The sequence below is a fragment of the Oculina patagonica genome, chromosome 2 (assembly GCF_052425735.1).
Source record: "Oculina patagonica isolate OP01 chromosome 2, crgOcupat, whole genome shotgun sequence".
Taxonomy (NCBI): Eukaryota; Metazoa; Cnidaria; class Anthozoa; order Scleractinia; family Oculinidae; genus Oculina; species Oculina patagonica.
This window is the reverse complement of record NC_135759.1, coordinates 620,962-636,601: the sequence shown is the minus strand read 5'-3', so window position 1 is coordinate 636,601 and position 15,640 is coordinate 620,962. Positions and strand designations below refer to the sequence as shown.

General features: G+C 37.9%; 1 protein-coding gene and 1 pseudogene across 2 annotated transcripts; one reads left to right on the top strand and one right to left on the bottom strand.

The window, feature by feature from the left end:
• Positions 1–648: 648 nt before the first annotated feature.
• Positions 649–7,062, bottom strand: LOC144642480 (microfibril-associated glycoprotein 4-like). The gene is made up of 4 exons (XM_078501442.1): positions 6,742–7,062; positions 5,209–5,323; positions 4,697–5,120; positions 649–3,059 (listed from the first exon to the last, which is right to left on the bottom strand). Exons 1-4 carry the CDS (start codon positions 7,060–7,062, stop codon positions 2,825–2,827), a joined length of 1,095 nt encoding a protein of 364 aa, XP_078357568.1. The 3' UTR covers positions 649–2,824.
• A 393-nt stretch (positions 7,063–7,455) lies between these two features.
• Positions 7,456–13,383, top strand: LOC144637648 (microfibril-associated glycoprotein 4-like; annotated as a pseudogene). The gene is made up of 4 exons (XR_013567746.1): positions 7,456–7,773; positions 11,938–12,052; positions 12,144–12,565; positions 13,149–13,383. The product of XR_013567746.1 is annotated as a microfibril-associated glycoprotein 4-like (transcript).
• The last annotated feature ends 2,257 nt before the right edge of the window (positions 13,384–15,640 follow it).

The window sequence follows — 15,640 nt, the reverse complement described above, 5'->3', positions numbered from 1 at the left end:
AAAAAATGTCGAATATCTCAACACTTTTGGCGCTCATTGTAGTCTTCATCAGACGATGAGGTCGATTGTTGACGCGTCGTTATTTATGGCATGTTGATTCACTACCATTAGCTACCATTGGTGTATTTCGATCCTCATTATTATTCCGACTAACAGATGTTGTTTCCTCATAGGTCCGCTTTGTAGCTGAGCGGATGTTGTGTTTTCTGATAGTAGGTATCCATGCTTCAGGAATTTCAATTCCGAAGTCTTATTTGGATAGCCTCTTTGTATCAGTGAGGGTCACGATCGATAAACTTGACTTGATTCCATAATGGAGTGACTATTCCCACACAGTTCATGTTGTGAGACTTCTTATTTTTTCATACAAGAGGTATAACTTACACTTATTTTTTAAGTATAAAAAAGTTGAGACTAAGAGAATTCTGTGACGATAGGTTTTTCCTTGCTTTTGTGTGTTGAACCGATTTTTTGAACTAAAACTGGAACGCACTGAAATATGACTGAAACTTGAATTATGGGTAACTTAGCTCGGAATGGAGCCTCGTCACAAGCCCCTGGTACACGGCGATCTAACTTTAAGGATCTTTCTACGGACGTAAGGATGAGACAGAACTTGGGTCCAACAGTATTTTACTCTAACTCAGTTTGTAATCAAAGGAAGTTTACAACGCCGCTTGCTTCTATATCATTCTAAGCGAGTTTCTATTGTTAAAATTTTACAACGTTGAAAAACTATAACAATGCAGCCATGTGAAGGCAACAATAAGAACGGGAAATATTAGTTTACAGTCTTCCTTACTTCCTAAATTTCCTTTGTTACACTAAATGATTGATAGCAGAAAGAAACTCCCCATGAATAGAACGAACGTAGAACATCCGCAACGCGAATTTCCAACAAAGAAATTATATAAGAGCAGATGTAAAAAGTACACGGTTCAGTACAAACGAATATCTTACAAAGAAATTAGCTAGGGACAGCTGACAAAAATACAAGTTGTTCCTGAATAAAATAAAATAGAATTTCACAAGCGTTTGGTTTTACTAAAAACTACTGCTGGCTTTTCTACATTTTCAGTAACAACCACTTCCATACATCGGCAAAAACGAGTAAATGCGGCTAATTATATAACACAATAACTTTCTCATACCTTTAATAGCTTTCTCTTCTTGGAACTATCATTATGTAATTGATAATTTAATGCTTCTAGGGTACTCATCGATCATTTCTTTATCCTTAAAACTCTCGGTCGGTTTTCTATAGTAAAACAGCGACTATAATTTGAATTTCCCAGTGAACGTGAGTGATGGTAAAATCTTAAAACCATTTTCATTGAAATCACCGAATTATACCATTTCCCTCGTTACATTTCGAACCCGGGTCGCAAGATATCCACTAATAGTTTGGAGGCAAGCGTGGCCGAGTGGTTTGGGGCGTTGGTGTTGTAATCCGGAGGTTCCCGGTTCAAGACCTGCCCCGGCCACTAGCTGGATTTGTTTTTCGGTTGTCCCGAGTTCAAATCCTCAACCACGCTTTGTATATAGCCAACTGGTCTGCCTCCAGCCAGTTGGGATTTTTAACCTTGTTATGTTCATTTAAAAATATTTGTTTCCTCTATTTCAGTGGCATGCCTGTAAACTAGCTATCTCGTAGAGATATGAAGCTAAGAGAATGACCACTATAAACACCATAAATTTTTTTTAATAAAATTTTTTTAAGCCCCCGCGACCAGCTGCCAAAATCTTGATTTTTTTAGATAGAAATCCTAACCCTATTATAAAAGCTGATTACCGCAAACAACCCAAGCTAAAGTAGGCTAACCGGAGTGCTATTTAGGCTAACCGAACGCTATTTAGGTTAACAGGAGCGCTGCATGAACTGAGTGTTACGTGGTATAAGGATTGTCATGAGGTGTCTCGCTATTGTCTCACGACATCAACTGAGTGCTTAATGGTTAGTCCCGATTCCATAAAGGAAGATGCCCTGTTTAGTTGGCATGCTCCAACTGTGGAGGCTTGTGTATGAGCAAGCCGCATGTCTCTGTCTTGTTCTTTTATCCTGTCTTGCATCGCTCTTCCTGTTTCCCCTATACATACTTTGCCGCATTCGCATGGATATTGTGGAAAACACCGTTTCTTATCTTTTCAAACATTTTAAAACAATTTCAATCAATCACTTTGTCTAGGTCTTTATTGTATGTTGTGCTATTCAACTGGCAAGAGCGGTGTGATATATAATAAAGCAGACAAGTATTTTTCTCTCTCCAATTGTTGGCTGCAATACCACTTGAGAAAGGGTGTTTGGCAAACAGACTTACTTAAAAATTTATTCCCTTCTCTAAATACCTGGGAGTTCTTATCGGGAATTTCTCAACAACTCATTTTATTATTAGTTTGGAATCAATCCGCAATCATTGCTCCCGCTTGTAATCAAAACGACTCCAGAAATATCGAAAGCCACCGTTTTCTGCTCAAAGTTTCAGGGGTAACAAATTGCTCTGTATCCCACAGCCTTATACTTGCCAAGAAGCCTAAAAAAATTTAGAGCCTTTGGAGGATTCGAACGCATAACCTCCGCGTTACCAAAGTAATGCGATGTTCAATCATCAAAGCTATGCAGGAAAAGTACCTCTTTGCCAGAGATATGTGATGATGATTCTAAACCAAATGGAATGCGTTAATTCACAGACTACTCGCCAAAAAAATCAGTGTATTGTGTTATTTAACAACTTTTCCTACTGAAACGTCAAAACAATTCTGGTGATAGTATCCTGACGAAAAAACTGCATTTCCTTCGAGCCTTTCTCAGCCTCAACAAAGAGCATCAATTCTGCGGAACGGGCCTCAGTTTCATTTCAGTGCGCTTTAGTGAGTAGTAATGTCCACGCCATGTGTACCAGTTAACTCCGTCAGCATGCGAGGCATGATGTCCGCCATGGTACAGTCCGTTAAGGTTTGACCCATGACAGGCTTCATACCACCAGGCACCTTTATATAGGAGAGCACAGCTTCCACCTACAGCATCATTGTCGTTGTCTTTTGTCGAAAACTGCATGCCACTGTGTGGAAAACAAAGAGAGCGTAAGTCACAAGAATAACAAGAACAGAAATAGAAACATTAACAACAATCCAAACAAAACATTGAAAATAACAACAACAACAACAATTTCAGCAAAAAACGAATAAATTATATTTAAAGTCATAGTGGCATAAATACTAAGTGGCAATGACAACAGTTCAGAAGATTTGTGTGGAAAAAATTGCTGGATGGCAAGCTTTGCCTCAAGAAAACAAATCGGCATAGCATAACTTATTTCGGGCCCAAGTGAGGCCCGCAATCCTAATCTTGACAGAAACCAGCGGATTGCGTATAACGCGCCACGTTTATAATAGGCCACCTCATTCCGGAAGTTGGAAATTTTGTTCTTCTACCAAGAATAATCAGAATGCGAAAAATGTGTCAATCACGATAGTTTGTCGCAGTACCGGAAGTTGAAAATCTGTTCTTCAAGAAAGATATAGAATGCGAAAATTGTGCCAACCTTAACAGTTTGTCACATAAAGTGAAGATTACAAACTTATGTTTTGCAAACGGTGTTTTGGCGTTGCTTTTCAGAAGATTTGTTGTAATTGTATCAGATAAACAACGGCAAAACGAATGATTCCAACAACGGTATAATCTCGGCAAATTCCTTACAACACTGACAACAAAGCGAGTTCAACGACCGAAATGATTACATCACGATTCTTACCGCGTGCTCGATTACACTTCGCAATAGAAAACGATAAAATCATGCATTCCTTGTGTGACGCGTTGATCAGAATGATTGTCTTTTGTGCAGTGATTCACCGACGCTGTCTGTGAAATTTTGCGACCTGTTTAATAGAATAATTGCCGTGAAACATCAATGTACTTTGCAATATAAAATTGCGCACGCTCTCACCAGTACCTCCGCCTATTGCTCACATCTTAAACACGGGGCTCTTTAAGTGCATCTAGGCCCACACTTTCTAACCTGTGGTTACCACTAGTTTTAGTATAATTTCCAGAGGTGAATTCAAGAATGGGACATTCTGATTGGTCTAGAAGCTCGGTTATGACAATGTATTCAACGCGCTAGGCGGTGAATATAGCATCTCATGGCTTGGCTGCTGAGGCATGCCAGAAAATTAAACATGGTGGCAATTGGTGAATGAAAATTTCCCTCATTTGAAAAAAATCACTTCAAGTCCTGGATATTTAAAACATTTTCAAGAGATGGTTTTTAAACATGGTGGTTTTGGAGATTTCACGTAACTATTAGAAACTAAGTCAGATCGATTGAGCAAGCATTATTTAGTTCTCTTCTCACCGGAGCTAGTCATTTCGAGAGGATTCACACAATTGCTTAGAAGTCACCAACGATTAAACAAAGGTACCAGATATCTTTCTTTTTTTGCGTAGTGCTAATTTTGTTTCGATTTATTGCTTAAACTTGAGTGTAAATTACGATTTTAATGGATGAATTAAACTGGTTTACACGTACTGTATGCAAGCGAGCACTTCTGTTTGTTGTTTTCGTGTTTTTTAGAATTATTTACAGTTCTTGATATTCACCACTGAAAATTATACTAAAACAATTATTCGCCAAAGGGTCAGTGATTATTGTTGAATAATCACTATATTATATTATTATTTATATTTGCTAGTTCTTACTTTGTTGACCGAATGTTTTCATACATGGAATCACCAGCCGTGCCACTGTATCCTCCAATCAAAAGCCGGTACTTATCTCCCTCGTCTGCCACCTTAAAAGTCGTGTACTTAGCGTATCTGATGTCGCCATCAAAGTCTTCCAGGTCAACTCTCAGCATGACGTCATCAGCGGCTGTCAGACGGTGAAGATTGTCGTTTCCAAGCCAGAACTCGCCGTTCATATCTCCAAACCCGTTTTTGTAGGATTCCCATCCAAGATAGAAGTCAACAGAGCCGTCCAAACGTCTTTGGAAAACGGTCCAACCTCCACCGTCCGTGGTCATGTCACACAACACTTGTACTGGTCTGACGCCATCTGGATAGATGGTGTATATGCCACTTGATAAAACACCATCTTGAAGTAACCGAGAACAGCTCTTTGGCTCTGCAAAAATGGCAGTGACAATTTTAAGGGTGGGATTATTTCTGCCTTTTTATCATCCTAATTTCAGTTTAAATTCAGATTTACGTACTGCAAGGTATCCCTGCATAGCCATCAATGCAGTTGCATTTGAAGCCTTCACTTTGGTAGTCAGGAATGCAGACTTCTTTGTCATCGCAAGGAAATTGATCGGTCTCACAAGCACTCTGTTATAATAACAACAACAACAACAACAACAATAATAATAATAATAATAATAACAATAATAATAATAAACAACAACTTAATTAATAATAATAATAATAATAATAATAATCAACAACAACTTTATTAATAATAATAATAATAATAATCAACAACAACTTTATTAATAATAATAATAATAACTTTATTAATAATAACAATAATAATAATGATAATAATAATTATAAACTTTGTAACGAAAGCTATTTATAAGTTTTGTTTGCGTGATTCATACCGATTAATACCTCTTTGTTTTCATGTACATACCTCTGTAGCCACAAACGGAAAGAGTTAGTTCATTCTTTTGATCCACAAGACACGTGCTAGACGCACAACATTAAAAAGAAAGATTGACTGATCGAAGGATCATTGTAAAATCGAATGTAAGAGCGGGGAAAGAGGTATGTGCTCGAGTTAAGATCGTTTTAATTAAGTTTAGATTTACTAGTAATACCCTTTATTTCGCCTATTGTATTTCGGTTTTTACAAAATTTCAAGTTAAATAAAGAAAGCAGAATCGATAGATGCTTGAGCTTGAAGTTTCCGTAATATAAAACAATTTTCCGTCATAGCGTTGGTAAAAAGAACTTTGGTAAAACAGAAAGATCGATGTCAGCGTCAAATTTATAATTAATTATTTCAATTACAACAACACAGGGTTTATTAAAATGAATATAAACACAACTCTGTACAAAAGAATACGGTAAAGTTCAAAGCTTATCTGCTGGCACAGCCACCACTTGCAAACCAAAAGGTCCACAAAAGTCATTGTACGAGTCAAAATTTGTCCGTAGAACAGAATAAAAGTCGTTCGCAAAGGGCAAAGCATCGTTCAATAACTGACTACTTGTAAAACCTCGTGGTAACCTTAATATTAGATTTGACTACGCCAATTTTTGGTCATCTCTCTAACAGCCTTGGCTGTGCCATATTTGGTCATCGCACAGAACATGTACGATACCAAGAAATAAACAAATTATTCATCCAGGTGTCTTTTAGCTTCCTATTTATAATACGGCGTATCATACAATCAAAATAAAAAATGTTTTACCAATACTAGCACTTGTCACATTCGTTACGTACCTTATCATATCTAAAACCGTTCAGTAATTGTTATTGGAATTGATACACCTTTTAAGAGAGCTTTCGACCACCCAAAATTTCTTAAAAGTTTACAAACTATTCATAACTTCTGTTAAGTTTTACAAAATAGTTTTACCGAACTTTTTGATATTTAGTCGTCTATTGTATCGGGTTTCACGTTGCCCAGTCGTTTAACAAATAGTCACATTAAAATAATAATTATACAAATTAAATGCTAAAAGTTTACGTCTTTAAAATTTCACTGTTAACGAGCTACGAAGTTAGAGTTTACCATTACCTTTATTCCTCTGTAACTGAATTTTTCATCCGCTGCGAAGTTAAAATGACCAAAGAATCGATCAGAGTCACTCAGTTGACATTTGAATCTTCCAGCGTCGTTCTTTGTGAGTCCAAAATTGTAAGACTGACATCGCTCTTCCTCAACGCACTCAAGCCGGCAAGAAATTTCTGACTCCACTTCAACCTCTTTTATCACGCTTTCATTAAGCTTTCGTCCTTCTATTGCTCTGGAAAAATTCACAGCTTTAAAGCCTGGCGGTGAAATACGGCTTATACCATGCACAGTCGTGCAGATAAGGGTTAGTATCCAAAGATACATGTCAGTTCTGCCGGAAAGGTTCTAGTAAGAGTCATATGACAAAAGCAGGTGAAAAAACTCGGTTTATTAAAACAGCAGGCCTTGGTGCAAAACAAAAATTGTTTACGTTTAAAAATAAAAAGGTTTCCTAAGCGAGAGTAATTGTTTAATTCAATAACTTATTTTTTCCGTTTTATTGCCCTTGGTAAAGCAATAAAATTACCTAATGAATTCAATCATATTTACAACTTTTATTCTCCTGCTTTTAGTAATCAGTGTCATTTTGTGCAGTTGGAAGTCACGCTGTGAAATAATTGATACTGAACACTAATTAATATTGCAAACTTTGCAATAACATCAGCTTCACTTTAAAAGTGAGGCCCTTCTTTTTCAATCATTTGCACGGAAAATACGATGCATCTCCTGTATTTTGCATTTTTAGTCGGTGCTGTAAGCGGATCAAATCGTTTTACTAAACCAAGCTTTAAAGTGATCAATTTTGCAAGATCTATAATCGGACAAAAACTAAATGGAAGCGTGATAAAGAAGATTGAAGTGGACTCAGAGATTTCTTGTCAATTCGCATGCGTCAAGGAAAGTCGCTGTTTGTCGTACAATTTTGGACCAACAGAAGACAAAAAGAGGTTCAAGTGTCAACTGAGTGATTCTGATCGATTTGTTGGGATAAAGAACTTCACTGAAGACAGTGAACTTCTCTATCGAGGAATACAGGTATTTAAAAAAAAACTCTGGGAAAACAATCTTTATTATTTTTGGTTATTGCAATGAAACCCAATCTTAAAGAGGGGAATTGTACGCCAAGATAAAAATAAGCAAGGCAATCTCAACTCCGGTAGCCAAAGATATATTTCTGAGTCTTTTTTTCTGGGATTCTAACTTGAATTTACCAAAATCAATCATTTTGCTTATTTTAAGACGTTTAGATATGACATATAAAAATAAATAAATTATATGAAGAGCGGGGATTGTATAAATACTGAGTCAGTTCAAGTAAAGAAATTAACAGTAAAGAACGTGAAAGGTCTCTGGTTGACACTGAGTGCGGTATTGTGTGAAACCAACTTCATATAAAAAAATATCAATTTTGCAGTAAGGTAGCTTTGTTAAACGATTGGACCATTTATTCCCACTGCTAAGCAGCGCGCGGTATATTAAACAGACCCAATGTGCTCGCATGATATTACTATTATTAATTGATGTCACCAAGGAACACGAACTTGACGTCAATGTTTTTAAAAAAAATGTTTAGTTCTCTGAAAGAGATGAGATGCGACACCGGCCTAGTTGAGTTTTTAGCTCACCCTGATGAAATATACGAAATTTCTAGCGCCAAAAACAATTCTAATTATGTTAATTTTTGCCAAAAATTATGCAGCAGGAATTTGCTAGAGAATTTGAAGATATCATGCAATTTAAAATTATTGGCCGTTTGACTGACATCATGCACGCTGTGATTTTAAATTGCTGTTGGGAAACCTGGTGAACATTGAGAAACCTGACACAACAAAGGTAAAAAACACTAAACTGGATTCTCTTGTTTGGGCTCTAAGCGCAGTGCAAACATTGGTCGACCCCAAACTGAAAAAGTAGATCACGGCAAAGTTTCCTAACTTTTAAAATTTTGTTAAAGTAAAGGAAATATAATAATAAAGTATTTTTCGTTTGTCTCACGACGTAGTGTCACTGTGATGTAGATCGCGACGTTTCGACTGCACACTGCTAGTCTTCATCAGGCGATAAGGTCGACTGGTCGGGTGTAACTTTATAAAGCACGCTGCTGCGCTGTGATTGGTTGGTTTTCAACAGCTGTGATTGGTGCATTTCGATCCGCTGTCGTTCCGTTCTCCTGGTGTTGTGTTTTTTGATCGTGGGCATCCATGCTTCGGGAATTTCAATTCCACTATCCCTGTTGATATTGTTAGGGTGAAGTCTTATCTGAATTGCCTGTTTGACCCTGCGTGTGTACCAGTGTGGTTCACGATCAATAAACTTTACCTCATTCCAAAGCGGGTAGTGTCCGGTGTTGTGGGTGTGCTCTGAAACGGCGGAGGTCTGGATACGGGCGAGTCGGATGTCCCGGTCGGGTTCTTTGATCCTGTCTTGCATAGGTCTTCCAGTCTCGCCGATGTAAACTTTGCCGCACTTACAAGGAATTCTGTAAACAACGCCATCTTGTTTAGTCGGATCAACGGCGTCTTTCGGCCGTACTAGGTGTGATCTTAATGTAGTTTGCGACTTGAAAACAGCGCGTACGCCTTGTTGTTGTAGGCAGCGTCTAAGTTGTTCGGAAAGACCTTTGACATAGGGTAGAACCGCAGTAGATTTAAACTCGGTCGTAGGCTCAGCACTGGTGCTCGGCTTTCTGGTCTTGGTGATCTTCTGCAAGAAAGAAAAAGGATAACCATTAGAAACAAGAACAGATGACAGATGTTTTTTCTCCTTGGATATAACAGATGGTTTTGTTACGAGGCGTTTAGCACGATCGTAAAGACACTTAACAATACCGCGTTTTACTGATTGAGGGTGGTGTGAATCATACGCTAAGTATTGATCAGTGTGTGTTGGTTTTCTATATACGCTAGTGGTGAGCCGGCCGTCTGGTTCTCTCGAAACTGTGGTGTCGAGGAAGGCGATTTTACAGTCATTCTCTGTTTCCATGGTGAAGCGGATGGAAGGCTGCTGGTTGTTAAGATGTTGTAAGAAGCTGTCGACTCTTCCGCGATCCAAAATGGTGAAGGTGTCGTCCACGTAGCGTTTCCATATCTTAGGCTTGTAGAATGATGAAGTTATTGCCTGCTCCTCAAAGCTCTCCATGTAGAGATTAGCAACAACAGCGGAAACCGGACTTCCGGTTGGAAGAGTCGACAGCTTCTTACAACATCTTAACAACCAGCACCTTTCTCTCTCAGTTTTAATGGCAAAGATCACTCTTCATTGCTTCAGGTATGATCATGACCACTTTGGTTACTACAATTGTAAAGTTCTTTTATTTATACTCTTTTCTTTAAACGGGTTTTGAAAGTTCCGCATTGTGGTCAACAACCGATCAATAACTCTGTCTTCGCGTTGTGAAATAAAAGCTGCATCGGTGAAGACATCCCAGCCATTTGCTTTGTCTTAGGAAAAACTTTGCTCTAGCACTTAGGTTTAGAGTGATCCCAATAAGTCCTCCTGCAACCATCATGCAACGGTTGATATGATCGAGAGTGGTATCCCATCCTATCGCGGGTTCTTGTTCACTTCGAATTCCCTGTTACCATGAAAAAATTTCTGTAGACCTCAAGGCCTCTTTAAGTGATAACAACGGGTTTTTTTTCTACCTTTTATTTTCAACTGGTTTTCACTACGAAGACATAAAAGCAGTCTAGTTCTGAAACACCTAAGAAACAAAAAGTTCAAAAAATGATTGATTTTCCTCTCTGTCCACATTCAGAGCCGAAAGACTCGCTCTTCATTCTATTAAGACATTTTACAAAATAATGGGCGTCTTTGACCTCTTATAGTTTACATCCAATAGGTTTTTCTTGCTGTTTATTTTTAACTAACATGTAGAGGTTTTAACAGTTTTAAAACAATATACGATCGTAATTAATATCTAAGAATCTTAATTTGATATTGAAAATAAATTGTAATACAGTGTAATCAGTTGTTTCAAAGCTTAGCTAGTCAGGGGAGCTTTTTTTAAAAAAAGAGCCATGGATCCCCGGCAGAACCAAGTTATGGATCAAGCCTCGGTTTTAACCCCTTTTCAGACCGCGCTTTTTTGGACCTTCTTGGACCGAGGGCGGGGGCTTTTAAAGCCCACGCCCCCCCCCCCCCCCCCCCCCCCCCATGTAACTTCCAGAATAACGATATCAAAACAGCCGCCATCTTGGATCCGCCATCTTGGATTTCAATATTTTTCCAAAACGCCAGAAAACCACCCAAAATTACTGCAAAGTACTCAAAATGAATAAAACTGTGCTAAACAACCGTAAAAAGGTGAGAATAATTGCATTAAAGTTAATTTTCATTAATAGAAACACGAAGATTACAAATTTGGGAAAACATGCCTGTCAAAATGCCGTTGCCATGGTGATGACACCACCACCTATCCTATTAAATTATTACCAGATAAATTTTAGATATTAAAACCCGCAAAGTTTGGCAGCGTTTGGTTGAATCCTGAAAAAGTTATAAGCGTTCAAAGTCGGCGCGGGCGTCAAAAGCCCCCCGGTCTCAATAGGGTTAATCAAGTCCTATGAACAGTGTAATCAGTGCAAGCTATAGTATTTTATCTCATAATTTTAAGGACTAGGAAAATTTCGTCCTAAAATACTAAAAACGACAATATTTCAACCAATTTAGAACTTGCGCGAAGCAATTTAGAATTTCAGCCTCGTTTTCATGCTGAGCCACACAGGGTACATTTCGACGCCCCATAGAAACCGTCTGCACGGGTTACAAAAGTGCCGACAACATTTATCGGGTCCCTTAGGCCCTCCACAACACTTTTACACTGGTCGGCAAAAATCTTCACGAAATTCCCACGGAACTTTTTTCAGCGACATTTGCTCCTGGACTATGATGAAGACTAGCAGTGTGCAGTCGAAACGTCGCGATCTACATAACAGTGACACTACGTCGTAAGACAAACGAAAAATATTTATTATTATTGTACTCTACCACGATGATTAACGATAACATTTTTAAAGGAAATATGTCGATACAGAAAGTAAAAAAAATATATATATTTACTACTGGATGAAAACATCATCCAACGATGCTAAAAACAAATACAAAATCACTTTAACTCAACTCAGGACGACACACGCAAAAAGAACACTTTGCAATTATTACAGCAAATTAGTATTTGCTTTATTCATTCCTAAACAGAGTGTTTGTGAGACCGATCCCTTTTCTTGCGGCGACAAAGGAGTCTGTACTCCGGACTACCAAGGAGAAGGCTTCGAATGCAACTGCAACAATGGCCATGCGGGAAAACCTTGCAGTATGTACTTGCCATATTTAAATGAAACTGAATTTGACCTTAAATAAGAAAAAAAGTAACAATATTTCACTTGCCATCTGCATTTTTACAGAGCCAAAAAGCTGTTCCCGCTTGCTGGAAGATGGTGCTACATCTAGTGGCATTTACACCAACAATCCAGATGGCGGCAAACCAATACAAGTGTTTTAAGACATGACCACGGACGGTGGGGGTTGGACCGTTTTTCAGAAGCGTTTGGACGGTTCTGTTGACTTCTATCTTGGATGGAAATTCTACAAAAACGGTTTTGGAGATCTGAACGGCGAGTTCTGGCTTGGAAACGACAATCTTCATCGTTTGACTGCCGGTGATGATGTCATACTGAGAGTTGACCTGGAGGACTTTGATGAAAAACATCACATACGCTGAGTACACGACTTTTAAGGTTGCAGACGAGGGAGATAAGTACCGGCTTTTGATTGGAGGATACAGCGGTACAGCTGGTGACTTGATGGATGACGATCACTCCTTAAGGTAACATTGGTGACTCAATACTCGCGACTCCTTAATTACAGAAACAATTTAATTTAACAACCGTAGTTGGATGATGATGATGATGACTCTGATGATGATGATGATGATGATGATGACGATGATGATGATGATGATGATGATGATGATGATAATGACTTTGTTAAAGTGTCAAGAATCCGTAGCTGAGTGAAAATCCCCTCTACTAATTGTGGACACCTACATTACAAATTATACATTTATACATAACAATTACTTTAAAAGATGCTGCGGAAACAAAATTTGCACTCCAGAAAAAGAACCGCAGATTTCGATTTTGTAAATAACAGAACTGACAGAGAGTAAGAGTAAACCGCTGAATCATACACACGCCACACTTCTACTTTGTAAAAGCAATCCCCACTGCAATCAGAGGTCATGTCAAAGATGGCTACGGAACAGCAAGAACGACAATCTACTGCTACTAAGTTTCGATAAATGCACGCTAACGTCATGAAAATGCCCTTCTAATTTCTTCTAAGGAGAACTGAAATTAATAATTCTAATAGTTTATTTTTCATATACATCTTGTGTCTTCTTTTTCCAGTAACATGCAGTTCTCCACAAAAGATAGCGATAATGATCTGTGGAGTAACCACTGTGCCAAGGTGTTTAAAGGCGCCTGGTGGTACAGATCTTGCCACCGATCAAATCTCAACGGATTGTACCTCAAAGGACCACATTCGTCCTTCGCCAATGGAGTCAACTGGCGTTATTTTAGAGGCTACTACTATTCACTAAAACGTACTGAGATGAAAGTGAAGCCGAAGCCAGTACAGTGACGCAGTGATGTCAACACGTACATAGTTCGTTAATAAAACAAAAAAGTTGATGCACACGGGCATACTGATATGTTCTTGGCCTGACTCAAGCTTGTTGTTAGCACAAAAATAACTTGCAGTTGCAGATAGAAGCGTCTCGACTCAAACGGAGCTTGAAGTGCTGCCAGCCAGCGAGAAAACGTATTTAACCATAAAAATTTGATAATTTGGAACTAAAACTTTGCATGATAAATCTCAACTTGTCACGACTGATATTTTATTAACGAGACGTCATACGTATGATATGTTGTTTTATCAGCAGACACCGAAACTGAATGTTTGTTAATTCATTTATTCCCGTACGTACCATATTATCATTTCGTGTGTGATTGGAAAAATAATAATAATCGTGAGCTATAATGATCATTGAAATAAATTGTGTATTATACGTCGCTTTTGTATTAAGCTGGAACTGAATATTCACTGGTATGGCTTTGTGGTACAAAATGGGTGTTTTGCAAATGTTTCTTTTCTTGTTTTCTCGCCAATCTGTTTTTAGGCAACTAGTCTTCAAATAAATCAATCAATCAATCAATTAAAGTCATGACGCGGGATGAGGTTGCCCTCTCTATCCGAGCCAGAGGCTCATGTAAAAAGCGCATGACAATACAAAGAAGCAACTGTTTCTCGGTAAGGCTATTGTGGTTTTTGTAAGGCTATTGTGGTTTCTTCAACCAAGGCCACCTGAAAAAATTTTGTGCAAATTGATAAATGAAAACCTCGGACGTTAAATATGGATTTGTAACAAATTATCAATCTAAGCAAGCTGCACACTGCAGACACAATTAATTTATGACCTTTTTATCGTTTTAACACTTAAACACTATCGGTAAATTTGCAAAGAATTCGCTTGGGTAGCCTTAGTTGGAGTGGTTGCACTGTAACACTAGAAGTGCAATGAACCTTAATCTGAAGGAAGGTAAACCTATCTAGTCACCCTGAAGTTACCTCTTTTTACAAACGGCCCAACAGAAAACGACGTTGGCTTCGTTATTTTCTTGTTTTCTGATTGGTCCGCACAGCGAGCTATGAATTCTCCATTTTAGCTCGTAAACTACGCCTTAATGCTCAATGAGATTATTATAATAGGTTATACATATTTCTCGACAACCTTTAGGAGTATTTGAAAAGGCGAAGTAAATGTTTGCATTTGTATGGATTTAGGTATAACTAAATTGTGTTATGCTAATTCCTTGTTGCCAATCTCATTTATCCTGTTGCGACAACTATCTTTAAAAGTCAAGCTCAAAAAACCATCCTGCATTACCTGTGAACAGGCGTTCTTTTTTTCCTCCCGCTGCGAAAAAAAGAACGCCCGATCGCAGGTAAATTGTGCATAGGCGGCTAGTGTACATTATGTCAAAAAGGCCACTTGTCAAACATACGCAATTAAGCGTACGCGTTACTTAAAATCTCAGTAGGGTGATAATGATGTTTGTACAAGCAAAGTTGTCAAATTATACTTAATAATTTCTGCCGTTATGAAAGGGTTTTAATTAAGGGAGAATACTTTTTAGCAGTGAACGTGATGAGTCGCACAGCTTTTCAATAATATAGACGGAGTCTCTGGTCATAAAATATTAATCATTTTTTTTACTTAATTCACTGGCCAAAGGCTGACATTGTCACGTAAATTATAAAAAAAGATGCGAGACAACTAAAATCCGTTCATGCAAATAAACTTACAAGATTTTTTTTTATAATTTAACCGCACAGTTATATTGTAAATATGGCACTTTTGAATCTCAATTTTTAAATAATGACATAAAAGATGCTGTAAAACTAGTGGGACATCTTTGTATTAAATACGATTTACGCGCACATTTAATGACGTACCATTTATTTGACTGAGATATGTCTTTGGCTTAAAACTTCTTGACTTAGAGCAACGCTGCTGTTTATATTTAAACCACAACATACATATCCATGGAAAGGAAATGTCCAAATAAAACAGATTTCAGCTTGAAAAAAATACGTCACGGGAAATTTATTCCGAAATAAATAGAGCTTAGTTAAAAAAGGGATAAACCAATAAATTAACATCTGTAGAAAGAGCTGTAATTAAAATGCTTTCATTCCAAGCACCTGCCAATAGTGAGGACTAATATGCGTTAGCAAAAATTCTATTCACACAGACTCACCAGCATTCAGCCAGTAATGAGAAGAAAATATTACTAAAAATGCTTCTGCTGAAGATTGTGCTTCTCCTAAGTTGGGT